A 27756-nucleotide genomic window follows, 5' to 3' on the forward strand; every position below is an offset into this window, starting at 1 on the left:
AATAATAATAATAATCACAATAATAATAAATAGAGGTCATGTACTGGAGTCACCATTGATTGTTTCACCCCCCCCCCAGTCGAGCAGGATGTACAAATAGCAACGTTGTAAATAAAAATGACACAGTGGTATTTGTTTGTTATATATATTTAGTCCCTGTAGGACAAAGGTGTTTGTAAAATGTACACTAGGTTCAGTTTCAGTGTGTGTGTACCGTACGCGTGCTGTGTTTTGACACATGATGGAGCTAACATTAGCCCACTAAGCGTGTTTCCAGCAGTCATGCAGCAATGGCACATGACCTTAGCCTGTTTTGCTTTGACTGAACACGGGCAAGACCACCCACTACTGCCCCCCAGCTCAGTTCAGCCAATAAGATTCAAGCTTGGGCAGAAGGGAGTTAGGCTAAGTATTCCAAACACAAATAGAATATTGCTCCGGGCACGCTGACAAGTGGATTTTCATTCACATTTCACAACAACAACAACGAATAACTTAATGGCTGAAGTGGACGCATGAGGACAGAAGAAGTTTACTCGATATTTCAGGTAAATATTCAGCAGATGTCGCTCAAGGTTGAAGCAGATAGCTACTTTGTGTCTTGACCTTCTGTGCAAGTGACAACCAACGTCATACTTTATATAACTGGTGTTAGCCTATTTCGTTTTCTCGTGGACTTAAATTCAGCTCTTTTCCCACTTACAAATAAGAATGTGTGAAGAAACAAGGGCATGCTACAGTGTTGATAGAATTACTTTGAGGTTTCCTGTTATATTGCTGTACTATCGTCTAGTGTGTTGTTCAGTGATCAAAATACCCATAAACATTCATTCAGTATGTAATAAACACATTGTATTGCTTTACAATAGATTATCTGGTTAAAACAGTGCAGTACTTGAGAAAATGTAGTTATTTTTGAAAGGTTGAAGAAACTGTAATTTACAGCTTCACCACTAGATGGAGCAACAAGCCTATGCTTGACAAAATTCAACTGTAGGCAACTGTGATTGTTGAAAATGACTCTTGCTGTCATACATCGTTTAGATTGCTACTAAATTGTACAAATACGTTCTTGTTTTCTCAGCACCATCTTCAGTATTCTACCCTGGGTGAAAAATGTAGACTTTGATCAATTGCCGTTGATCACATCAGGCCAATAATGGGCCGTTACTTCAGCATCAGCCTGCGTCCTGTGGACAGTAACTGGAGCTCGTACTGTAAAATGAAATACTTCAACATTCTACTGAGAAGGAACCCGGCCTGTGAGACGCTCCACCTCCACAGATATTCATCAATACCTGCTCCTCATCTCTCCAGATGTGCATGTAAAAGTGTTTTTACGACTGTAAAACTACGCAATGAAAGTTCTGTCTCTAATCTCTTCCGGCGTTGTCAAAGTCAGCAGGCATCTACACAGAGACCTTTATTTGAGGCTAACGCAAAAGTTCAATCAGAAGAGGACAAACGGAAAGATTTGGAAAATGCTGGACTGCAACTATTCCACATTAGTTCTTTGGCAACAAGATTTGGCGAGAGCTACAATTACGTCGCCGATCACATTAACTCGGTCTTCTCACTGTGTTTTACCAAATTGCAAGATCCACTGAAAGTGGAAATCACAAAAGGATCCAACAGGAGACTGAAAAGGAGAAAAATACAAAGTAATCATGTCATATATTCCAAGTCTCAATTAAAGTCTAGCGCTGACCAGGCAACAGCAGAACTCAACCAGAGTAAGAGCTGGGAGGAGGGCTATCATCATTTTGCAAGACACATCAATAAATACTTTGGCGCCAAGGTTACCGATGACGGCAGCCATCAGAGTCAACCGGAATCTTCTCCACGATCTTCCTCACGCACCCAAAACGGCGAAAAACAACACAGTCCTGAAACCGGACTTTTCCACAGCAGCCACAACTCAACCAACTTTGGGGAGAACCATTTCCAAATGTCAAGTCACATTAATCACTATTTTAATGCTGAAAGCAGCCTACATGACATGAGGAATCGAAAGGAGATCAACCCGCCCGCTTCAGACGGACGGGTTGCAATCTCCTTCATGGACTGCTTTCGTCACCCGACAAGCGCCATCCCTCACCTGCTGGGGTCTTATCTGAACATGCCACAGGACAGAGAGCCACAAGTTACAATGACATCAGCCTTCAGCGAAAAGGTCAGCTCCTAGAGATGTGAAAAAAATGTTTGTCTTCATGTTCACACGTCTGTCGCATTGTACTTTGTCAGCTATTTTTGAGCCATAAGCCATCTGAGGATGCGATCCATGTGTTGATTGAGAAGCTGAGACAGGCTTCTTCCGCTGAAGTCGGGACCACCTGTGTGGAGATGCTGAATGAACATCTGCGACGTCACCCTGCATGTAAAGCTTTGATGTGGCAGGTTGGTGTCAAACAAAATCCATCCAAAACTCTTTCATGCAGTGGTATCATTACAATGGTCAGCTTGGTTTTCTCGACCATTGCTGGTTAAAAAAAAAAAAAAAAAAAAGAACACAAACATAAACATAAAGGGTATATTTGTTGACATTTCCAAGTACAGTGGTACCTCTACTTACGAAATTAATTGGTTCCGGAAGAAAGTTCTTAAGTAGAAAATTTTGTAAGTAGAGACGCCTTTTCCATGTAAATGCCCTAATCCGTTCCACACTTTTTCTGGCCGATTCTTTTAAACAAATTCTGAAACGTCATGGAAACTTCCGGTATGGCGAGGCATCTCCCCCCCCCCCAAAAAAATAAATAAATAAATAAGGCCCGTCTTGTCGTAATTAAAAACTTACTGTGCCTTCATCAATCACCAATTGTTTGAATTTTTGCACAAATTCGTTGGCCGTTAGTTCATACATTTACGGAAAACTATCGGAACACTTCATGGGCCGCAGGATGAATGATGAGGACGCTGTATAGACACCGATCTAGTATCTAGGCTCATAGATACCTATGGTAAAGGTTCCTCTTAGCCAATGGGATGCCAGAAACATGCACAAACACCGATCTAGCATTTACGCTTGTAGGTACCTATGGTAGGAAATAGCCATAGCCGAAAGTATTTTGCGTTCGGTAATGTATTTTTACCTTCGTATCTAGAAATTTCTTTCGTAACAAGAGGCAATATTTTCCCGTTGAGGCGTTTCGTAACTCGAAAATTTCGTATGAAGAGACGTTCGTAAGTAGAGGTTCCACTGTATAGATTTTGTGATGTGAGGTAACTGTGATGAGAAAAACATGGCTTTAAAAAAACAGAGCTTAGTGAAGATGCAACCAACTGCTTGAAAAATAAAATTATTTTTATTTGTTCTCATGCCAAAGGTAAAACATTTCAAAAGACGCTGTTATCTTCTAGGAGAAAACAGCCGTGACATTGCTGAGGCAGCGGCGAGTCTATCGAGACAACCAAGCTCTTCAGACGGCCATACGAGAAGCGTTTGCTCTCATTGGCTATGTGGACCCTGTCAAAGGTCGCGGTATCAAGGTGCTCTCCATTGATGGCGGAGGTACAAGGTAAGAGTCACTAGACGAGGGAGAGAGATAGAGAGAGAATCTCACGAGAATGATTGACATTTCTGCAGACATTTAATTATATTTTTCATGGGACAACGCTGAAGAAATGACACTTTGAAATGAAATGAAAAGTACCATAGTCAGTGTACAGCATATATAACAGTGTAAATGTTCCTTTAAAATAACTCTGAACCCCTGGCAAAAAAAAAAAGTGAGTACACCCCAAAGTGAAAATTATTAATTATTTATTAATTATTACTAATCAATATTTCAATATAATGCCAATAAAATTAGGTCTACTGTTTGCCTATCAGAGAAAGCACTTTTTATACATGCAAATTAGTCAAAAAGTTCTGTTTTTGACGCATGTTAACGTGTTAACAACTGATAGGAGGAGGTGCCGGATGACATCTTGCCTGGGGTGTCACAGTGGTTAGCGCCGGTTCTGTCTCATGGCGTGCCAAACCGCTTTCTGTTGTTTGGCCTTCCAGAGGCGTGGTGCCACTGCAGGTGTTGAAGTTGCTGGAAGCGCAGACGGGGAAAAAGATTCATCAGCTCTTTGACTACATTTGTGGCGTCAGCACAGGTGACCAAGTCATGAAACTGAGAGGTTTTGATAGTAAATTCATCTGGCTCTAAATTATAATCTCAAGTGTCGCATTTTAACAGGGGCCGTGTTAGCCTTCATGCTTGGCCTGGCCCATTTTTCCCTGGAGGAGTGTGCTGACATGTATCGGCGGTTTGGCTCGGAAGTTTTCCGACAAAACCGCTTGGTTGGCACAGTACAAATGGGTTGGAGTCACTCTTACTATAACACAGAGACATGGGAGACCATACTAAGGTACACAGTTTGGATTTTGGAAGACAATGTAGATGTAGATGTGAAGTGGAATATGAAACCAAATTTCACGTTTTCATTGTATTCAGAGAGAAGCTTGGGGATCGATTGCTCATCAAAACAGCCAGGGATGAGTCGAGCCCCAAGGTAGGAACACAGAAAAAAAACCCAAAAAAACATACCTAATAATTCATTCAAGTTGTTTGTCTTTATTGGATGGATGTGTTCAGGTGTCAGCTGTCAGCGCTGTGGTCAATTGGGGCAACATTCCAAAAGCCTTCATCTTCTGCAATTACAACCACAAACCGGGATCTCTGAGCCGCTACGCAGGAGGGTCTAGCTACCCCATGTGGCAGGCTGTGCGAGCATCATCGGCTGCTCCGGGGTACTTCCAGGAATTCCTGCTACAAAGCGACATCCACCAGGTGGGTCTCTCTTTCTCTCTCTCTTTCTCTCTCTCTCTCTCTCTCTCTCTCTCTCTCTCTCTCTCTCTCTCTCTCTCTCTCTCTCTCTCTCTCTCTCTCTCTCTCTCTCTCTCTCTCTCTCTCTCTCTCTACCCAGTTCTATCTATCTATCTATCTATCTATCTATCTATCTATCTAGATCTAAGCTATCTATCTAGATCTAATCTATCTATCTATCTTTCTATCTATCTAGATCTAATCTATCTATCTATCTTTCTATCTATCTAGATCTAATCTATCTATCTATCTATCTATCTATCTATCTATCAATGTAGATCTATCTAGCTAGCTAGCTAGCCAGCTATGAATCTAGATCTGATCTATTTATCTAGAATCTATTTATCTATGAATCTAGATCTGATCTATTTATCTAGAATCTATTTATCTATGAATCTAGATCTGATCTATTTATCTAGATCGATCTATCTAGACCTATCTAGATCTATCAATCTATCTAGACCTATCACTCGTATCTATATAGATAGATCTAGATTTCTCTAGAAAGATAGATCTAGATTTCTCTAGAAAGATAGATCTAAATTTCTCTAGAAAGATAGATCTAGATTTCGCTAGTAAGATAGATCTAGATTTCTCTAGATCTATATATCTAGATCTATCAATCTATCTCTATCTCTTATCTAGATAGATAGATCTAGATTTCTCTAGAAAGATAATCGAGATTTCTCTCGATCTATATATCTAGATCTATCAATCTATCTAGATCTATATATCTAGAGCTATCAAACTATCTAGACCTATCTCTCTATCTAGTTAGATAGATATAGATAGCTCTAGAAAGAAAGATATAGATAGATAGATCTAGATCAGGGGTGGCCAAGTTCGGTCCTCTAGAGCCCCTATCCAGCCTGTTTTCCACGTCTCCCTCCTTCAGCGTAGCTAAATCTAATGTCAGCTCATCAGCAAGCTTTGCAGAAGTCTGATAACAATCCTGATCACGAATCAGGTGTGTTAGTGGAGAGAAACATGGAAAACAAGCTGGATAGGGGCTCTCGACCAAACTTGCCCCCCCCGATCTAGATAGATAGATTAGCTCACTACTTGAATGCTACACTGTTATTATTTTTGAACATTTCCCTTTCAGGAATATAATAATTATGAAATAGTTGTAATGACTCAGGATTTTGAATATTATTAATGTTAGTTATGTTGTTTCTTTATGACTGTACCACACCTACTGGTAAATTACTAGCCATGAGAATATAATTTCTACTAAAAACAGTAATTGATCTGGTTTCACTGCTACTATTTTGAACATAATAATAGAGTTGACTCGTGACTTTTCATTGTAGGATGGCGGGATTATCATGAATAACCCGTGCGCCTTAGCTGTGCATGAGAGCAGACTCTTGTGGCCCAGGCACGCATTCCAGTGCGTGCTGTCCCTTGGCACTGGTCGGTATGACAACGCTAAGAGGGGGTCTGCCACCTCCACCAGCCTGAGAGCCAAAATAAGCAACCTGATCAGCAGCGCCACCGACACTGAAGGCGTCCACACACTTTTGGATGACCTGCTCCCCCCCGATGTTTACTTCCGCTTCAATCCCATGCTGAGTGCTGAGGTGTCCCTCGACGAGAGCCGCCTAGGGGCCCTGGACCAGCTGGAGAAAGACACGCGGGTTTACCTGGAACGGAACCGGCTCAAACTGGCTCGACTGTGTTTGGTGCTCGGGGCCGAGCGGTCTGCTGTTAGCAAAACCAAGGACTGGATCAGTGAAAGGGCCTGGGAGATGAAGCATAGATGGGTCTAGAACAAATTGGAACAATAGACTAGTGGGCTGTAGTCTCACTTTTGTTGGGATCATTCTTATTTATTGAATCATACATGGGCAATGAGTGTTTTTTAGGCTGTATTCCAAACAAGATGATAAAAAAAATGATGATAAAAAACATGGGCAAAATACATACCTCTTACAACATTACCCTAAAATAAATGGCTTCTGGATGATTTCATTTTGATGTTGTTAAACAAATTCCTCAATCAAGGGGGAATTGAAAGTATATTTCTATGGACACAAAATTTGATACAGATAGTAATTTCATTATAATATTGAAGTGGCCATAATATTGTGGCTGCTCCATGGACTAAATATAAACACGTTATCATTGTTACTTGTAGCTTGCTATTGTTAGCTTTAGCCTTACATAGCAGTATGGCATGATTGATGTCTCCTACTTTTTTAAATTGGATTCTATAGAATGTAAACTGTTTACTTTAAACGCACCACTTTTATGCTTAAATATTTCTTTTCACCACTGTACATTGCCACATTTCATCATCTTAGGCTATAAATGACGTAATAGTTGATTATTGAGTGAGATATCATCCAATCACTGAATTTCTGCCATTAAATCCCGCCCACATGTCTCGCGGCAGAGACACTATGTCCACAATAGGATGTCTTTATTCCAAAACAATGGTGTATTGAGTAAATGTTGCATGGTGCCAGTCACAGTTAAGATTCAAGGTCAGTAAGAAACACTTTGCTCCACTGAAAATCAACCTCACATTATAAAGGAAAAATAAGGTTGTCTTTCAGTGAGATGCAGTAAAATGGATGACGTTTGGCTAGTCTTGGTTCAACTTGCGTATGTTCCAGCTGTATTTAGTTATACTCTGGCGTTAGAGTAACGATGATGATTTTGTTGCATTTCACAATGGATTTATAATCTCAAGCCTATAGTGCACCAGTCGTCAAGGCAAACCTTGCTGGGCTTGATGTCTTATCTATCCCGATCACTTACCTGGAGGAGACGCTACTGACGCTGAGGATGAGAAGAAAGGAGGACTCTGCTTTCATCGGCAACCAATAGAAAAGGGAACAGAGCTACCTGGGTACTTAAAGGTAGGACAGTCAGTTTTGTCCCTAGAAGCAAGATATACGTACATGCGTCTGACATAATGTTAGTGTTAGCATATGTGAAGGGGTGCTTTTGTGCTCGAGACTGCTCCTAAACCAAGAATCAATGACGTCACATGTGGGCTGGATCTAGAAGTGCATTGAGATGTCAGCAAGTGAAAAACAATATTCTGACAACTGCTCATGCTAACACATTCATTCATTCATTCTCTGAACCGCTTAATCCTGACAAGGGTGCTATGGAGCCTATCGCAGCTCAATGTCATGTTATTAATTTGCCTTAGTATGCCACAAATATTTCACCATATTACACAGTATAGTCACATTTGATTGCCAAGAGTTTTGTGATGTCGCAGTGTGTTGTATATCAGTACATACTAGTCTTTAAAATCGTAAAATCTGGTATATTAAAGTGCTGCTAATAGAATTATTGATCATTTTAGTTTAAGCCACACCTCCCCCTTCACCACCCCAAGTTGTGTTGATACTGCTTACTTACAGTAGGCATACCTTACATTTTTATTAAACCTGAGTTGTGATACCGGTTGAAGTTCACTGCCAAACTAACATAAACAAAGAGAATTACACCAAAACAACCCCACAGATAAGCCCTTCATTGTGCTAGCTTAATGCTAATGCTACATAGTATTTTTGTGGCTGCGTTATAAACTTAGACGTAGACTTGACTTTTTTTTATCCCTTTGGGATGGCTCCCTCTGGGAAATTTACATGTCCAGCAGCAATATGAACAATATTATGGAGCGCTATTTTTCCTCATTAAAATGCACATTACACGATTGAGTGAATATCTACTAATCGTTTACGAGATATATCATTGAAATGTTTTAGAAAAGCTTTTTTCAGCACAGCACCATCTGCTGGACCATGTGAGCCACTGCCCAATTGTGTTGTGATGATGTAAGTGGTAGCTACAATGTTCTGCACAAACGGACAGTCCTTAGTCCAGTCTCCCCTTCCTGACACAGTGGCAGCAAAGTGTAACAGATATGGGCAGACCCCCCCCTACCCATTTACCATGTGCTTCTATTGATGCTCTGGGCCGCACGCGAGCATGGAGACAATCTTGTCGTCACTGAGTCGGCCCCCTCACTGGGCAATGTGGTGCATGGCACTGATCTCCACTCGCTGCTCTCAAGTATGACGAGGACAAGCTCATTCTGACAGGCAGCCCCTTTCTGCTTTGCTATCTTAGGTGGCTTCTCTCCATTTTATTTCTTTGGCGTCATCTTGTGAGCGTGTGAGTGCCCGGGAGCCTCCACATAAACAGGCGTTTATTCCGTGCACTTGACCTCACTTAAAAAGAAAGGATATGCATGCAGATATAATTATGCTGAAATAATGTTTAGAGTCTTTTTTTTCTTTCTCCCATCTCAGAATAGACATTTAATATCTCAGATGAATGAGAAAGAGGGAGATAATAGTCAATGTATTTTCAAGAAATGGGCCTGTTGCCAGGGAGTCATGGGACTTGAGGATTGCCACATGCAAATTGTATGTGAGAGAAACAAACATTGCTTTCATACTGGGCTCCACAGTTATTCAGAGAACAATAAAGCCCACATTTAGATGTCCTCAAAAGCAGCAGGAATGCAATTTCCCCCATTATATGTCATTATCTGCCTTCTTATTCGTTTTCTGAGAATCACATTTACGATAATTATATACAATATTAGTTTTCAGCTAATGATGTTACAAAACCAAAAAAAGGCCTAATTTTGTTCTCAAGTCATTGAAACTGTCTTGTGCAGCCTGTTTTCAGTGAATTATTAGTTTTTGCTGAATTGCAGTTTACAATCAAAACTGGAGACTGTATTTGAGGGAAATGTTATTGTGATTGTGAGGGATGAACAACGAAATGCAGAGACTGAAGTGTAGGTGGTTGTATGGCACTCATTCATTATTCATGAGCTGGGTAGGCATTGTGTAAGTGGCAGTGACGGACACAACCTCAATTACTGAGGTGCAACACTGATGATATTTTGTGGATTATACATTACTCCACACAAAGGAGAGTTCTTTGCGGAATGTTTAATTATGACGAGTTGGATAGGGAGGAGAGTCACATGAGAAAGGTAGGTACAAATATCTGTCATGGCTTGTGGCGTAGGCTTTTCTTGCAGGATATTATTCAAAGAATTCTACCAATTTGTTTCATAAATGTTATCTCAATTTTTCATTTTTTTTTTTTCAGCAAATGCAGAAAGTTTATCAGAGTTAATTACAAGTACCAGATCAGGGTGCCCATGGACAGTTGCATTGATAAGTGGAATGATAACAAGGGATGTGTCTTATCTTTACTGAATTCTCATACTTATTAACAAGTGTGTTGCCGAATTGTCAATTTCTCAGGCTCTCTAGACACAATGTATCAATGTATCTTCAATGTATTGAAGCATGTTCAAACAATAGGCCTACTGTACTTTAACCACAACCTTATCACGTTTGCACCGCATATTAAACACAAACATTTCATCACATTACTCATGTATTTATAGTATTCTATTGAAACTATTTTGAAGAAGTGTTCATTTCATGGTGACTACAATTTAATCTGGTTTTGTTGCTTATACAACCAGTCATTAAAAACCCCCAATGAGTGTTAATTTCAGTTAACCAAAATACCCACAAACAAAAGATTAGAAGTACTGTATTTCAATCTTGCTGAAGCATAACTTTGACGGGTGTGGCCTTCACTTGCGATTAGCAATTAGCTGCCAACAAGGAAATGCATGTTAGCCAAATAATACTACTGTAGCTATACGGAAATATTCTCTCTGTGGTAAAAAAAAAAAAAAAAAAAAAAAGTCATACAGTTTCTGTTTTACTTTTTAAAGACAAAATGGGTTTTGTTTATGAGCTGATATGGATACGTCACAGCTGCCAGTTTGACAGTTTCTGAGGAAAGAGGCAGTGCATGCTGAAACTAGTAAAAGTAAACAAAACCTTTTTTGTCTTTAAAAAAGAAAAACAGACTGGAATCTTTTGTGGTTGTTGGGCCTGATAAGCTAACTATTATTAGTGTTTACATTTGATTTTCATTCAAACAGCAACAGCAATATCTATTTAATTTGTTACCCTGTACCTGAAACATCCGAAGGCAGCGTTTTAGGACTGACATTGTACTCTCACGGAAGCATAGAGCTGCAAATGTGGAGTAAACATTTTTGGCTGGCGAGTATGTTCGAACATACTCGCAAATATGTTTGAACGTACATGTAGGCTACATGCTACAAAGTTAGCATACCTTCCCATAATGCCACGGGGTATTCGCAAGCCCCATTGCATTATGGGGCGAAAAATTACGAACCTAAATCATGCACGGCAGACAAAATAAATGGTAAAAGTTATGAATGAACACTGTTTTTTTGTCAAATTCATTTTCTAATGAATTGGTCATGTGGCCCAAATGTTTAAAAAATGGGGTTTTGTTTTCACTCGCGCATGCGCAAATAATACCCCGTGGCATTATGGGAAGGTATTCTAACTTTGTAGCATGTAACCTACATGAACGTTCGAACATATTTGCGAGCATGTTCAAACATATTTCAATACGTTCGAACATATTTGCAAGTATGTTCGAACAAACTTGACAGCCAAAAATGTTTACTCCACATTGGCAGCTCTACGCTTCCGTATACTATAAATGCGTCTGGAATGTTTTCAATTGCTCAAATGTAGGACTTATTACAAGAAAAGGACTGTTTTTAGTTGAATGTTAATCATTACTAATGTGTTTCACTGAAGAGTTTGTGACAAGTGGAGGACCCCATGCACGGTAAAGATGGGCACACTGGTCCGACCAGCACTGTTGATGCTTTTATGGCAAAGTGTTTGGCCTTTGGACGTCCCTCTGGAAAGTGAGTCAGTAACCTCCTTTTCTACATGGACTTTGTGATATGTATTCTAATCTTCTGGTTTAATGCCTACGCTCATTCTTTGCCTGCCTGCAGTCCGACAACCCCCAACCATCATAAAGCAGTCAATGAAGGAGCATATTGTTGACCCCAAAGACACCATGGTCATTGAGTGTGAGGCCAAGGGAAACCCTCATCCAATGTAAGCAGCAGACGCAAGCCGTTGTACAGTTTGGAGTCAAACCCTCACTACAACACTTTTGTTTTTCTTCCCCTACTTGTTTCATTCACAAAGTTTCTCATGGCGACGCAACGGGAAGTATTTCAACGTGGCACGTGATCCGCAGGCAACTATGCGCAGGCGCTCAGGGACGCTGGACATCTACGCCTGGAACAATCCAGAACAGTATGAGGCAGAATATCAGTGCATTGCCTCCAATGAGTACGGATCTGCATACTCGAATAAGATCAGACTGCAACTGTACAGTAGGTTTGACAAACACAATTGTTTGTATTTATGTTTGTATTCAACATAAACAATAAAATTCTGCTAAGATATGCTATGCAGTTAGTCATACCAACTCAATCGCAGGACTAAATGAGCATGTCCTTACTCATTGTGCTTTTGTGTGAATATTAAAGGTGGATGGATGGATGGATGGATGGATATAGATAGCAATAGAGACAGATAGATAGCAAAAGAGAGATAGATAGATAGATAGATAGAAATAGATAGATAGCAATAGATAGATAATAGATAGATAGATAGTAGGGGTGTTAAAAAAAATCGATTCGGCAATATATCGCGATACTACATCACGCAATTCTCGAATCGATTCGATAGGCGGCTGAATCGATTTTTAAACTTCCATTTTTAATGGAAAAATATTGAACAAAACGTCTTACTTCGGGTTAGGGTTCACACCTTAAGCATGGAAGAATGTTATATGAACGGAACATTAAGCCTTAATATTTTATTTTAATGCTGTTCAAACATGAAACAGATTACAACCTCTATAAGACTGAAATTTCAGATAAATAAATAATAGATTTTCATACAAATCTTACACTCTACAAGTTTACTGATTAGTATTTTCTAAATTTGAATGAAAACAATCGACTTGTAAATTTGTATCGGGATTAATCGGTATCGAATCGAATCGTGACCTGTAAATCGTGATACGAATCGATTCGTCAGGTACTAGGCAATTCACACCCCTAATAGATAGATGGATTTCCTTAAACTTAATGGAAAAGTGAGACTCATGTGCTTGTGCAGGAGCTCCGGTTTGGCCGAGGGAGATTGTGGAGCCAGTGGTGATAAGTGCTGGCTCACCTTTGGTGCTGGCCTGTGACACTCCAGCAGGGCCACCTAAACCTGAAACCTTCTGGATGTCCAGCTGTAAGTGACACTTGCAGGTAGAGCTTAACGCTCGGAAAGTGGCAAGTACGTAACTTAGACCCCTTTAACACTAGCCACCATAATTCAAGTCAACTCTGCTCATATATACAGGCTGAACCAAAAAAACAAACAAAAAAACAACAAGTTCAAAGACTGATCCTTGAGGGACCCCACGTCATGCCCATTCAATCAGATTTAAAACATCGATGGTCTCAAAATATCTCCTTTCCTCCAAGTAGGACCGGAACAATTTTAGGACTGTTCCATTTAGTTCTACCCAAGTTTCCAACATGTCCAACAAAATCTACTGTATCAAACACTACACTGAGATCCAATAAGATTAGAATTGACACCTTTCCTGTGTCGCTGCTCAAGCTTACATCATTTAGTACTGTAATAAGAACTTTCTGTACTGTGATGAAGTTGGAAACCTTATTGATATTTATTGAAAAGATCATTTGAATTCACAAAATTGCTGAGTTGATTAAGAAACACTTTGTCAACAGTCTTGGTTAAAACATGGGGAGGTTTGAGATGGGTCTATAATTTGCTAGCAAGGTACCAAACAGTGTTCTCTTTTTTTAGAAGCGTCTTGACGGCAGTTGCTGAAGTGCGTGATTGATTATTTGCTCTAATTTAGAACAATACTTTGATTTTGATGAAGTCAGATGGTATTGAGTCAAGACAGCTAGCTGATTATTTCAGCTGCTAAACCAAATCTGCTATAGTTTTGTTTTTTTTTTTAATTCAAACACAATTTTATTAGTATAGTACCTCAATTGTTTGTAAGTCGTATGACCATAAAGCAGACTTGATTGACCGTATTTCGTTTCAGGTTCCTTTGCCAGACCCTTTAACTGGCCAATTCAAACAGCGTTCCCCACCATGCATGCCGTGCGGCAGGACCGTCGGGTATCCATGGGGGCCAACGGGGATCTATATTTCGCCAACGTCATTTTCAACGACTCTGCCTCCGACTTCTGCTGTAGCGCCCGCTTCCCATACAAGAATGCCATCCAGCAAAAGAGGCCAGTTGTCGTCAAGGTTCTCATGAGTAAGTAGGAATATATAGACGAGCGATTCCCAAGAGATCGATATTTTTTCACTACTCATAGTCATAATGTGAAGAAGAGATCATCATTCTTTCATATGGTTTTTTTCATATGTTTTTTTGTGACATTTTGTTTGGTAGTGTGCTATGACATTTTTCAAATGTAAAAATACAGTACGTTACAAAGCTAAATAAATGTTGGCAGTCACATAGACCATTACCTTGTGTGCTTCAGGCTTACTAAGACACAAAAACAGATGCATCACGGTCAAGTACTTTAGGGTTCAAAAATACTTTTCTTCCTTTCAGACATTGGGAAGCCAACATTAAACGTTTCTTGACAATAATGTGTTTTATGTGGCCTCTATAGTCTTAGCATGATATGACATTTGTGGAATATGAGTTATGAAACAAAATCCAGATATATTGTTTTATCCATCTCAGGGGGCGGCCATTTTGCCACTTGCTGTCGATTGAAGATGACATCACAGTTGCGCAGGGCTCAGGCAACGACCAATCACAGCTCGCCTGTTTTCTGGAGCTGAGCTGTGATTGGTTGTTACCTGACACCTGAGCAACTGTGATGTCATTTTCACTCGACAGCAAGTGGCAAAATGGCCGCCTTCTGATATTGATAAAAACTGTTGGATTTTGCTGTTTAACTCATATTCCACTAACACAATATTAATTAACCAGAACACCATATTTAGACTAGTGGGGATGCATAGAACATACTTTTGTCAATAAAATATTGGGGTTGACTGCTCCTTTAAATCTTTAGGTGTTGTCATGAGGGAGTTCTTGATCTAGTTTGTTGCCCTTGCAGCCCGAGCCGTGGTAGAGGCCGCCCCCACCTGGTTGTCTCCTACAGGCTCATCCAGTTCTGTTCTGGTCCTACTTGGGGAGGAACTACTGCTGGAGTGTATTGCTGCAGGAGTGTGAGTATGTTTCAAAATTGTCTAAATAGTTCATACATAAATTATGGCAACCTCCATCAGGAAGTGTTTGTTGCCTTTTAGGCACAAGTAGAAGTTACAGATAAAATGCTGTCTAGCAGAATTGGATATGATGATTTATATGTTTGCAAGGGGAACAACAGCGACAGAGTAAAAGTAAATTACAGAGTGATTCTTCTTTGAGCTTCTCTTATATACATGGCATGTGAGGAAGTAATTCAAAAACTGTTTTATTAATTTCCACTAGCTTTATGCATGGATGAGTCTTGACAAAGTTCGTGACCAGCCTTCACTCTGCAAGAAATCACTGAGATGAATGATTTTACACATACCGTATTAGATGCATAAAATTTAAATCTTAATATATATATATATATTTTTTTTTTAATGATGAAGGCCAACTCCTCATATCACCTGGTCAAAGAATGGCGAGGACTTGGTGGTGACCAAACGCATGAAAATGAAACACTTCAACAAGATGATTCAAATCCCCAAGGCGACTTTTGAGGACGCGGGCGATTACGTGTGCACGGCGACCAATAAGATCAACTACATCCAGCACACGTTAACCGTCACAGTCAGAGGTGAGAATTGTGCAGTCACAACCTGGCTTGTTTTGTGGGGGGGGATTGCTCCAGCAACTGACAAGGAGTGTATTTGACAGCGGCTCCATTTTGGTTAGAAAAGCCGAAACATTTAATTTTGGCACCTGAGGAAAGCGGACGCTTGGTGTGCCGCTCCGATGGCGCTCCTCGTCCCACAGTCAGCTGGTTCATCAACGGAGAGCCGATTGAGAGTATGTTTTCGAAACGTACAGTATGCAAAGAAAAACAATTAAAAGTGAATCCAAATGATTTCTTTCTGTCTGGTTACTTTTATTTTTTATTTTTTTATAAGCTGCCACACCACATCCCAACAGACAGGTGTCAGGAGATACTCTGACCCTCAGCAGCGTGACCGCCATCAACACAGCTGTCTACCAGTGCAATGCCTCCAACCCGTATGGCTACTTATTAGCCAATGCTTTTGTCAATGTACTGCGTGAGTAACCACCTTCTGTTTTGTGTGAAAACTCTAAATAACTATTATTTATTATGTATTATTTAGTATAATGAACATAGGAACTATTATATTGATGGATTAGTGACTGAAAATTAAAATGCTATGGATATTGGTAGCTAAATATGGCATTACACAATGTATTGTAAATTAGAATACTATGATTAGTATATAAATAAGTATATACTTCCTCCTACTTCTTTTCGAATCATAAGCAGGTATGATGTTGCCAATGCTGATTTGATTACATCTAACACTGCTTTCGCTGTGTTTGTTTGTTTGTTTTTTTAACTTTATATTTTATGGGTTTAAGGCACTGAAACTGCATGGTTGATAAAAAAAAATTTCACCACTCCCCCCAAAATTATTAATTAAATGTCCAAACAAAAATTGTGTATGTTTGAAAGGTTATCTGAACAGTTTTTTTTCCCCTCAGATTTATATCGAACATTTTCAGTAAAAAGAATACAGCGTATTAAAATAACTTGTGAAAAGAATAGTAAAAAAAGCAACTTTAACATATAGGTTTTTTTGTTTGTTTGTTTTTCACTCTACTCTTACTCTGTTTTACATCTTTCAAATATAGTTGTTCAGAAGTAAACAGACTAAGAGTTTAATACAGATAGCAAAAACTCCGATTTGTTCTTAAACAGATGCACAGATGCCAATAAAGTAGAAGTACTGATACAACAAATACAATTAAAAATGTATAGACTCTAAAATTTAGTAAAGCCCAAAATTGAAAATGATTTGCTTGCAGGTTAAGTTGATGTCTTCATCTGGTCTCAGACTGGCACTGATCCGCTCTTCGTTAACTACATTAGTGTGATGATAATAATGAGAAGCCATTGCTAAACAAAATATCATTGTGCCAGGAATTAGAGCACTGTGAACACTTCTGTGTCACCTGGAGTGCAAAAAGCGAAAATTGTGATATGTTAATAATTAGGGGTGTTAAAAAAAATCGATTCGGCAATATATCGCGATACTACATCGCACAATTCTCGAATCGATTCAATAGGCGGCTGAATCGATTTTTAAACTTCCATTTTTAATGGAAAAATAAAAACGTCTTACTTCGGGTTAGGGTTCACACCTTAAGCGTGGAAGAATGTTATATGAACGGAACATTAAGCCTTAATATTTTATTTTAATGCTGTTCAAACATGAAACAGATTACAACCTGTATAAGACTGAAGTTTCAGATAAATAAATAATACATTTTCATACAAATCTTACACGCTACAAGTTCACTGATTAGTATTTTCTAAATTTGAATGGAAAAAATCGCAACAATCGACTCATAAATTCGTATCGGGATTAATCGGTATCGAATCGAATCGTGACCTGTGAATCGTGATACGAATCGAATCGTCAGGTACTAGGCAATTCACACCCCTATTAATAATACATAATCAATTCATGGTTTTTACTAGATGCAACACCCCGAATTCTCGGGGTGAGGAATGAACTCATGAAGGTGGTGGAGGGAGGTCGTACCTTCTTAGACTGCCGCTACTTTGGCTCTCCAGTGCCTGACCTGCGATGGTGAGCAGATGCAGTTTGACACTCTTGCTGTGATGTGTCCATTTTATGACTGCCGGTCCACTCACACAGGTCCAAATACGGCCAGGGGACTCTGGAGGGAAATCGTTTTAAGACGCACAGCAACGGCACCTTGGAGATAAGACGCACGCAGGTCGAGGATCAAGGAACTTACGTGTGTGTGGTCAGTAACATCGCAGGTCGAGATGAGGCTCAAGTCCGAATTGAGGTCAAAGGTGAGCAACACAACCACGTATTTACAGTAGTGTACAACTGCAACAGTATCTGATGTTTAGGACTGTTTTGTACGGAGTCCCTAAGGTGACATGGTAGAAAAAAAAACAAAAAACTTTGCGTTCCCTCGCTAAACATTTTGTGTTCCCTCGCAATCTGAACGCAATCTTTTCGTTCGAACGCAAAGTTGTTTTTTTCGCCTACCATGTCACCTTCGCTGCGCCGTAAACACTTCCGGGTCATCTTCCATGTGAACAAAAGCGACGTGTAAACAAAGCAGCGGAAAAAAATACATGCTCCATCCTTGTCGCTTTGGGAAAGCTTTCCCACTGTTTTGTTTCACGTTTACCAACGTTCCATCCTCGTCGCTTTTGTTCACATGGAAGATGACCCGGAAGTGTTTACGGCGCAGCGAAGTTGACATGGTAGGCGAAAAAACAACAACTTTGCGTTCCCTCGCAAAACAAGTTTGCGTTGCCTCGCGGAACGCAAAATGTTTTGCGAGGGCACACAAAGTTTTTTTTCTACCATGTCACCTTAGGGGCTCCGTAGTCTTGTGATGCAGTACATTAATAAAAGCTATCACCACAATAATAAACTATTGTGGCAATTCCATATTATTGTATTTTGATTTATTCTGTCAAATCATGGAGAGCAGACTAAAATAATGAAAGCTAATGAAATAACTAAAATTAAAATCGGAAAATACATTTTTACTAACAAAGTGAAATAAAAATGCTTTTAAGAAAAAAACGTTTTTTAATCTTATACTATATAACTAATATAAATTACACTAAGATAAGGCGATAAAGCCCTGAGATTGGCTGTCGACCAGTTCAGGGTGTACCCCGTCTACTGCCCGAAGCCAGCTGAGATAGGCTCCAGCACCCCCCGCGACTCTTGTGAAGACTAAGCGGTCAAGAAAATGGATGGATGGATAAAGCAATAAAAAAAAGAAAAACTAATAAAAACAATAAATAAAGGAATACCTAAAATAAAACACTAAAAACTAGGCCTATAATGACAATTCCAAAACTGTGATAACCCTGGAGCAGACTCATGGAATGCAGTACACAGCTTAGTTACTTGGCATCTGCTGTTCCAGTTGTACACAACAAGATCCACCTAGTGATCCATTTGTTTAGTTACCTGGAACACAAAGCACTAAATAACCTTTAATGGCAGTGAGCCACATACTGCTTTGCCAAATCAAATATATTAGATACTGTATCTGAATAATCTGATGCGATAACTTTGATAACCCTTATGTAAGTGTAAAATTTACTGTCGGCATAAATGAAAAGTTAGCAATATTATCTTTATGCATGCAGAAAATTTGATGTCGTCCTCATATTGCAAGCAATATATTATGCAAGTTGCCATAATGTTGTGGCTGCTCTGCATATGAACAGTACTATGATTTTTCAAAGAACGACAATTGTGTATTGGATGAGACGATTTTCACTTTTTTTGTGCCCAGAACCGACCTTGATTTTAAAAAGACCACAGGATATGAAAGTCATCCGTGGAAGTGACGTGCGTTTGGAGTGCGGCGTGCAAGCAGACGCCACCACGACCGTCACAACCACCTGGATGAAAGACAAAAAGACACTCACACTTGGATGGAGGTGTGCTTGTGTCTTCAACTTCATAACATCTTAAATGTTATCACGACAAACATCTCTCACTGTTGTTTTCTTTTTGTTTTTACATACACACCTCAGAATATCGCTGGACGAATCAAATCTGGTCATCACCAACGTAAACAGCGGTGACGCTGGCGTCTACACGTGTGACATCCAGAATGAACTGGAACAAAAGTCTGCATCTGCGCGTCTAATGGTGATGGGTATGACATATTGGGAAACAGGCTTGATGTCAACAACGCGGCATATCAGGCTCTTAATTGTACATGTGCATATATGTTTATATGTAGATTATCCTGATCCCCCCACTAAACTGGAGCTATCCGATCCGTACGATCGAAGCATAAGACTCACTTGGGTCCCTGGAGACAGCAACTTCAGCCCCATTACAGGTAGGAGCTGTGCCGCTAAATACATTGAGGTGCAACTGAGGTGTCCATTTATTTTTTTTTGTACTTCATGCAAAAACTATTTAGCCTTCTGAACATTTGTGGAATGGTCCAGCACACAGTCCCATTCATTTTGATGCTGATCCTATCAGATAAAGATCCTGGATCTAAGATGTACAATTTATTTGTCTTTTATTATTATTATTATTGTTGTTATTATTATTATTATTATTAGTAGTAGTAGTAGTAGTAGTAGTAGTAGTAGTATTACTGTATTATTATTATTATTATTATTATTATTATTATTATTATTAATATTATTAATATTATTATTATTGCATCTATTTTTCCCCCCTTCTTCTCGGCCAGCACAGAGGGGAGGAGAGGGGTGAGTTATGTATGGAGGAAGAGGGAGGAAGCAAGACTAAATAGACTGCAGCGGATGCCATTTTGCTCTGTTAATGTGCACTGTCCTAAAACAAATAAATAAATAAATACATAAATAAAATATTTGGGTACATAAATTCTGTTTTTATTTACTCAAATATTTTATAAAAGAAAAAAAAAAACTCGTTTTAGAGCTGTAATTTTACTTCAATATTTGTCTTCACTGTTATAATTTATTACAGGCATATGCCTAGTTTGAATTATTATGCTTTTAAAAACACCTTGGGAATTATTAGTATTTTTATTTTTATTTGAAAGGCTGTTTATATGCCTCTGGGAAATGCATGTACACCCCAAGTAATAATGCTGATGCATGCCTGTCAAAATATTATTATCCAAAAGAATTAATATTTCACCGTTGCTTTTTGTATGCAAGTCAGAACACGCAAAACTACTACAAGGCCTAAATGACACTTAGACAAAATGAAAAGTAGTCGGTGTACAGCTTCACATAACATAACAGTGTAACAAAGCCATGAATAAGTAAACCCCAAGCAACAAAAGTGAGTACACCCCTAAGAGAAAATGTCAGAAATGAGCACAGTTAGTCATTCTTCCTCCACAAATGTTGTCTGTAACCTCTAAATATGTCGGTACCATCGTAAACCAAGAACCCTTTTGCCACAAGACATTATTGAGTGCAGATTTGAAAGCTCTAATCTATTTGTCTTTATCTTCAGAATACTTGGTGCAATATGATGACGACGACTGGTTACCTGGAAAGTGGAAGAACTTGTCAACATACCCCGGAAGTCTAAACTCTGTCATTCTGCACCTTTCACCTTTCACATACTATGAATTCCGCGTCATTGCCATCAATGAAATCGGTCCGAGTCGCCCGAGTCGGCCATCCACGCGATTCCAGACCAGCGGCGCACGTGGGTTTCATATATTTGTATTGATGCTTCTGCCACCATTTACTTCAGTTACTTTGTACATCTACACGTTTGAATCTGAAGAGAAAACATTTCAATAATTGGTCCACAGCTCCAGATGTCATCCCAAAGAATGTAAAAGGAGTTGGAACATGGAGAAACAACATGGAGATCAGCTGGGAGGTAAAACACACTTACACGTACGAATACAGAGGAAGTACTGTACCATGAACTCCATAAACTTTTTTTCTTGTTTTCTTTCAGCCTCTCACTTACAGAGAATGGAACGGGCCACACCTCAAGTATCTCGTCTGGTGGCGAAGACGAGACTCCAGAGAGGAGTGGAGAAATGCCACCACGAAATGGCTGAAATATTATATTTACGATGCAGATACGTTTACTCCTTATGAGCTCAAGGTCCAGGCTGTGAACGACTTTGGTCTCGGCCCAGAGTCTCCCATTGTCATTGGTTACTCCGGGGAAGACCGTAAGTCTGGCAATTCACCTCAATCATCACTTGAATGTGAATTTTCAGCACCGCAGTGAAGAGGGAGCACGCTGCCATTCTTTCATTTCCCGCTGCAACGGCTGACACCAAACACAACTCGACTTTCTGTCTTCCCAAAGGTCCCGTTAGTGCACCCCAAAACCTGAGACTGTCCGACATTCAGAGCACCCAGGTGACCGTGCATTGGGACCCGGTGCCCCAAAGCGCCATCATGGGAGAACTGAAAGAATACAAGGTGTGTTGTTGACCAGGAGACAAATAGCATCAATCAAGACTGATAAGCCTCAAGATCAAAGAACCGTTCAGTTGTTATGATGTCATGTTTGTGATTGCACAGCAAAAGTTATTCTAAGGTCAGTGGATGACTTCTGTCTACCGATATGAAAAGAGCAGACACACTGTTATAGGTTTTTATGATACTCTGCTTTATGACAAGGAATAGCAAAGTCGTCACTGTTTTTGAATTCATGTAATAACTTTTTAAAGTGAATTCTGCGATTTATTTAAAAATGATTACCACAAGACAATTACTGAAAATGTGCGAAGACTGAAAATCTGATTTTTGGGCGTGGCTACAACAGGACCCAGTGACATAATTGGGCCCGACATGAATCACCCTCCTTTTTTTCTTTCTCGATGAAAGAATATGAAACCTGAGATGAAGTCATATCTAAATTCTGGCAATGCTTAACAACGCCATACTAATTTTTATAGCACACAAAATAAGTCCAAAATCAACAGGTCCGTGTTGCTTGCACGCAAACATTTCACAGCGAACAGCGACTGGACAAAAATGTCCATTAATTACATCTTCTAATGAAAAGGAAAGGAAAAATAATCATTTTAATCTGTTGTGTGCACGGGCCAATTTGAGTCACATTTTAGTTTAATTCGCGCATTGTCTCGAATGTCGCTTTTACATCGTCGTAGATATGTCGCAAAATGACAGGGGAGACAACCTCATATTTTGCAAATTCAACATTATCAGCGTTCGGAAATGTTCGCAGTTCAGTGAGAATTAAGAAAGATGCTAGACAAAATATCCCTTTCATGGTAGTCGTATTTAATTGACAGTTAAGAGTTGAGCTGGTTGTGATTTCAAAGCATTTAGTGGACAGCGATTGACAGCATAGAGAATGGCTTGATTTTTCATGATTTTGAAGCCTCTTTTTGGAGTTTTTTTTTTTTTATTTCAAATTTGGCAGGTTTGGTAATAACCCTCTTGTCTGTGGTGTGACAAATTTAAATGACAGTTATTTTAACTTTAAATGTTTATGACTTAAAATGTAAAATGTTCTCTCTATATGATTTCATTAGTTTTTATCCATCTACTCCTCTTTCAATGTCTTTTTAATCTGTTTGTTCAATTGCAAAGCAAAGTGTTCAAGGTAAAACAATTCGTATTTTCCGCACTATAAGGCGCACCGCATTATAAGGCGCACCTTCAATGAATGACATATTTTAAAACTTTTTCCATATATAAGGCATATATGTGCATTATAAGGCCCACCTTCAATGAATGACATATTTTAATACGTTTTCCATATATAAGGCGCTACAGTATAGAGGCTGGGGTTACATTATGAATCCATTAGATGGTGCTGCGCTAAAGGGAATGTCAACAAAACAGTCAGATAGGTCAGTCAAACTTTATTAATAGATTACAAACCAGCTTTCTGACAACTCCATTCACTCCCAAAATGAATAAACAGCTGTTTTATTATTTTCTCTGAGCTAAAGTATTAGTATTAGCTACGCATGTGCGTCGTCGATCATGCAGGGTCATCGATAGCGTCTTGACAGCGAGACCTGTGGCGGCTCAATATTGATCCATATATAAGGCACACTGGATTATAAGGCGCATGGTCACCTTTTGACAAATTTGAAGGCTTTTAGGTGCGCCTTATAGTACAGAAAATCCTGTTACATGTGTAACTGCATGAAGTTGCTGCGTGGTTCTTGTCGGCCTTGCAGATTTACTACTGGCGGGACAGCAGCCAGCTGAGGTGGCTGAGAGTCAACCGAGCGATGAGGTCCCAAGTGTTTGCAGACACCGGCCCCGAGCCGTCGGCGGTTCTCACGGACCTCAACTCCTACAGCAACTATAAGATGTACATCGTAGTGGCCAACAGTCGATACGAAGGGCCGCCTAGCAACAATGTACACTTTTCTACGCCAGAAGGAGGTAGGGAATTCGAAAGGAACTTGGAGTTTCCTTGAAGCCACTGTTAGCTTGACTTTTGTTTTCCTCTCTAGTCCCATCGGCTCCAACATCCTTCAGGATCCAGCAGCGGCACCTTGACAGTATTTACGTGGACTGGGACCTACCGGCAGAACCCAACGGAATCATCACCGGATATTCCCTCAAATACCAGACAGGTGATCCTTCATTCTCGGCTTGGGTTGTCTTTCTGCCTTCCCCAACCTGGATTTCATCTCGCTCCGCAGTGAATGCCACCAAAGGAGAAGAGCAGAGAGTAGAGGAATTCCCTGCAAATGTTTCCAGTTTCTCACTGCGCCGATACGACCGCTACACTAGATATCGATTCTCTGTGGCCGCTCGAACTCGATTAGGTTTGGGCGAATGGCATACGGAGGAGTCGCCGCATTACACCACCGAGAGTAAGTTTGGCCTTCGTGTTTGTGTGTGAAGATGATGAGCGTGCTAGGTTGGGATGACGTTTATTTTTCCCATGTGCAGTTTACGCCCAGGATCAGGTGGACCTCTCCACCAAGGGCTGGTTCATTGGGATCATGTGTGCGGTGGCCCTCATCGTGCTCATGCTACTCATCGTGTGTTTCATCAAGAGAAGCCGAGGGGGGAAATACCCAGGTGACTTCTCGGGCTAACAGATTTTCAGCTTACCACATGGCATCTCCTAACTGTCTTTTTTTTGTTTTGTTTTAAATTGCAGTACGGGAAAAGAAAGAGATCTCATTAGAACCCGTGGATGACATAGATCAAGAGGGTTCCTTTGACTATCGGTAAGGAGAAGAGCAACCGTTCTCATGTTATTTACTTCCTTTTGCTCTGTAACAATGCGGAAGTTATGCTGGTGGGCAAATTACAGGAAGCATTTGAAGTTCCCTTGCAAACAAACTGTTAAGTCAAATTGCACAGCAGTTTAATGTCGCCAGTCACAATGTGTCTGAAATAAAATATGCTTCACAGGTCGTCATTATTTCCTCGATTAAAATCTGTTTTTTTTCCCTTCATCCCCTCAACCCTTTTATTTATCTCTAAACAACAAGGTCTCTTGAAAGGTATGACTACGTTTGTTTGTTTTTTTTTTAGCAATGAGTGGCTTAAACTGGATGTTGAATGAATGATCAACTAAACAAATGTTTTCTGTACTGTAGGATAGCCCGTGTCACAACTATGCCCTACCCACGGTGGTATGTACCGGTACTGTTTGTCATACTCTACAAACATTGAAGTATTTCCCAATTTTATCTGGGTTTAAAGTGAATACAATCCCTTCCATGGTTTGCTTTTTTCCCATAAACTGATCTCTGCTCTTCATGTTTGCGTTAGAGCAAATTCACTTTTCACAGGTTTATCTCATTTGCTCCCTAAAACGTATAAACACGTTCTATTTTAAATATTGCCAGGTCCCAAAAACGGATCTATACGTTTTTTTTGTTTTTTGTTTTTTTTTAAATGCTAGACCATACATAATGCTTTGATACAGCCTCTGATCTGAAGAGGTCGCTTAAAGCAATGGTAGTTATTACAAAAAATGGCCATCAGGTGGCAGTAGAGTATAAGAGATCAACCAGGGCCATTTTGCAAAAAACTCTATTCCCCAGTGTTTTCAACAGGTTTATGAATAATGATAAAACTTGGCTATATTCCAATGCTATTTGCTGCAAAACGGAAACAGGTACAAATATCCTTTTTTTTTTCCCCCTGATGAAAGAAGAGACTCAAATCTTTCATTTGGTAGGTTCCATGTTTTTATAGCAATAGAACACAATGTTCTGTGGGCCTTGCAATATCTATCTATATATGTTAAAATCTAGTAAAACAGCCGGGAGTGAAGGGAGTTGCTTCAGTGAAAATGGCTGCGAGTGAATGAGTTAAGCAACCAATCTAAAAGGCAACACCTGAACAACGAGAAACATGATTGGCCATATGTTCCAATACTTTTTACTCACTTGAAAAGTGTGTGGCTTCAAACAAAAGGTGCTTAACACATTTAGATGTAAATACCATGAGATGCAACCTGTAATTCACAACTTTTGTCTCATGTTCATCTTTTGATCTGACTGATTGATAGTTGCACTATTATACACTGCCTAATTGAATTAAGGAAAATGTTTTTTTTCAGTGATGTGTTGAATTAAGCAACAATTATTTGAACACAAACAGAGCATCGGCAGGAAAAAACAGCCAATACAACAATACTCACAGTCTTATATTCTTTATCCTCTACATAAAACGGAGGATAAATGGAGGTATAGCAGCCTACCGAGTCACTAACTATAGTTGTAAAACTGTTCTTCGTTTGCGTCTGCACGACAAATCAATGAATCAATAATGAGGCAAAAATTGTTTACTACTGTACTTTTTTTTTTTACCTTAAGGGAGGAGGAAAGGGGACTTCAGAGAGGACCGCCTTCTCAGGAGGCTGTGATGAAAAGGTCAGAGAGTGACGACAGCCTGGTGGACTACGGCGATGGAGGGCACATACCGTTCAATGAGGACGGTTCATTCATTGGACAGTACACGGCGCAAAGGAGAGACGTGAGGGACTTGGACTTCGGCGGGAGTTTGGAGCTTCATTCTCCAATGAATGCCATCTACTCCCTGGCTTGAAACTTCATAAAAAGGAAATACAGGTGGACTGCCAGGACCAGCACGAAACGGCCTTGAAGCAGCTGGGAAAACACTTCTGTACACATTTGCATGTGTGTCAAGTGAGATCCTGAAAAGTGAATCACTTTATCATGTTGATAAAAAAAAAAGGACAAATGCAGGACAAAAACATTTCATAATACAGTATGTTGTTTTCTTTTCTATCAGCATCAATAATGAACTCTTAAACCTTTAGAATGCATAAAGGACGATTTAACGACTGCTCAACCTGAAGATATTTCCAATGATTAATGATTATTTTTTATCTGTCACTCAGTTTGCAGCTCTGCCTGATGAAAAATGACGTGGTGTCATAAATGTAATCCATTTTAACCTTTCACTCACAATTGAGAAATGACGAATGTTGAATGTTTGACGTTTGTAGCCTGCTTCATACTGTATGCATCCATTACTGTATTGTATTATATTTTGGAATGGTGATAATGTTTACTGATCCTTTTCCAAACTTTAGTCCTGTCCCTATAGCTACAGTGAAAATAATTGTCTTGTAAATTTGACACGCCACAAAGAAGAGTGCGAAATGTATAAAATGAGGTTTCAAATGGTGAAACAGCAAATAGCTCTTCATCCACTGAACCCATTAAAAACCACACCTGCTAAAACTGCAAATTAAATATCACTGCTTGCACCTGGAAAAAAAAATGGATACTACTTCCTCTGAGTATCTTACTTATGCCTATATTGTACATAACTACAAGTTTGAATTGAACCATGAAAATACTGTACTATATCCTTTTAATGTCTCTGGTGCACTGTTGAGAATATATCTCACCGGGTTGGATTTCTTCTCCTTTTTTCCTCCTTCTCTCTTTGAGATGCAAGCACTCGGGGCCACCAGTGAGGCACTCTAAAAGCAGCCACACCAACAGCTTATCTGAAGGAAATATGCGGTTTTGGGTAGGCATAGCTAGCTAGCTAACACTTTGCAATTGCGCTCAATAACCACTGATGTGAACAAAGGCATTATTTAGTGGGCTAATTGAAGTGCGTACTAAATTATTCTCAGTCTCTGCACGTTTTCAGCGATTACTTTCAAACATGTATATGCACAAACAAATGTAATTCACTTTGCAGGGTTGTTAAAAAGAAATATTCTTAATTACAGTAATAACAGCTGGTTTCAATTTTGAATGAACTTGTTGCATGACGTGTTCGTTGTCTTGAACCCTTGAACCAAGTGCCTCTCTACAAGAC

The 27756-nt window shown here is 39.6% G+C and overlaps 2 protein-coding genes and 1 long non-coding RNA gene across 7 annotated transcripts; 2 read left to right on the forward strand and 1 right to left on the reverse strand.

Annotated features, from left to right (window-relative positions):
* Nucleotides 1-271: 271 nt before the first annotated feature.
* LOC144013723 (calcium-independent phospholipase A2-gamma-like) lies at nucleotides 272-6788 on the forward strand. 2 transcript variants are annotated; one of them, XM_077512892.1, is made up of 9 exons: nucleotides 272-548; nucleotides 1085-2173; nucleotides 2245-2397; nucleotides 3358-3515; nucleotides 4007-4101; nucleotides 4185-4356; nucleotides 4443-4500; nucleotides 4584-4778; nucleotides 6128-6788. In XM_077512892.1, the coding sequence occupies exons 2-9, from the start codon at nucleotides 1160-1162 to the stop codon at nucleotides 6584-6586; spliced, it is 2304 nt and encodes a 767-aa protein (XP_077369018.1). In that variant the 5' UTR covers nucleotides 272-548; nucleotides 1085-1159; the 3' UTR covers nucleotides 6587-6788. The 2 variants fall into 2 exon arrangements, with proteins under 2 accessions (XP_077369018.1, XP_077369019.1); XM_077512893.1 differs by having other exon boundaries at nucleotides 2299-2397.
* Nucleotides 3319-17977, reverse strand: LOC144013725 (uncharacterized). The gene is made up of 4 exons (XR_013282304.1): nucleotides 17760-17977; nucleotides 17540-17678; nucleotides 3932-4037; nucleotides 3319-3525 (listed from the first exon to the last, which is right to left on the reverse strand). It is a non-coding gene; the product is annotated as an uncharacterized LOC144013725 (long non-coding RNA).
* Nucleotides 6912-27319, forward strand: LOC144013722 (neurofascin-like). 4 transcript variants are annotated; one of them, XM_077512889.1, is made up of 27 exons: nucleotides 11219-11391; nucleotides 11462-11574; nucleotides 11668-11773; nucleotides 11867-12057; nucleotides 12851-12973; nucleotides 13809-14027; nucleotides 14851-14962; nucleotides 15377-15564; nucleotides 15645-15776; nucleotides 15878-16021; nucleotides 17476-17587; nucleotides 17657-17820; nucleotides 19299-19446; nucleotides 19543-19667; nucleotides 19755-19856; nucleotides 20981-21178; nucleotides 21288-21358; nucleotides 21440-21662; nucleotides 21803-21918; nucleotides 23658-23868; nucleotides 23940-24062; nucleotides 24132-24305; nucleotides 24385-24516; nucleotides 24599-24668; nucleotides 24936-24947; nucleotides 25044-25079; nucleotides 26271-27319. In XM_077512889.1, the coding sequence occupies exons 1-27, from the start codon at nucleotides 11222-11224 to the stop codon at nucleotides 26500-26502; spliced, it is 3747 nt and encodes a 1248-aa protein (XP_077369015.1). In that variant the 5' UTR covers nucleotides 11219-11221; the 3' UTR covers nucleotides 26503-27319. The 4 variants fall into 4 exon arrangements, with proteins under 4 accessions (XP_077369016.1, XP_077369017.1, XP_077369015.1 ...); XM_077512890.1 differs by lacking the exon at nucleotides 11219-11391 and adding an exon at nucleotides 6912-7681 and having other exon boundaries at nucleotides 19543-19856; XM_077512891.1 differs by lacking the exon at nucleotides 11219-11391 and adding an exon at nucleotides 9519-9789 and having other exon boundaries at nucleotides 19543-19856.
* The last annotated feature ends 437 nt before the right edge of the window (nucleotides 27320-27756 follow it).

Source organism: Festucalex cinctus, chromosome 2 (assembly GCF_051991245.1).
Source record: "Festucalex cinctus isolate MCC-2025b chromosome 2, RoL_Fcin_1.0, whole genome shotgun sequence".
NCBI lineage: Eukaryota > Metazoa > Chordata > Actinopteri > Syngnathiformes > Syngnathidae > Festucalex > Festucalex cinctus.

Coding starts and splice junctions, on each gene's coding strand:
- LOC144013723 (XM_077512892.1), top strand. CDS start 1,160: ATGGGCCGTTACTTCAGCATCAGCCTGCGTCCTGTGGACAGTAACTGG. Junction 2,398..3,357: donor GTAAAGCTTTGATGTGGCAG/GTTGGTGTCAAA, acceptor GTTATCTTCTAG/GAGAAAACAGCCGTGACATT. Junction 4,501..4,583: donor GGGATGAGTCGAGCCCCAAG/GTAGGAACACAG, acceptor GGATGTGTTCAG/GTGTCAGCTGTCAGCGCTGT.
- LOC144013722 (XM_077512888.1), top strand. CDS start 11,222: ATGAACGTTCGAACATATTTGCGAGCATGTTCAAACATATTTCAATAC. Junction 14,963..15,376: donor GAGTGTATTGCTGCAGGAGT/GTGAGTATGTTT, acceptor TTAATGATGAAG/GCCAACTCCTCATATCACCT. Junction 17,588..17,656: donor CCAGTGCCTGACCTGCGATG/GTGAGCAGATGC, acceptor CCACTCACACAG/GTCCAAATACGGCCAGGGGA.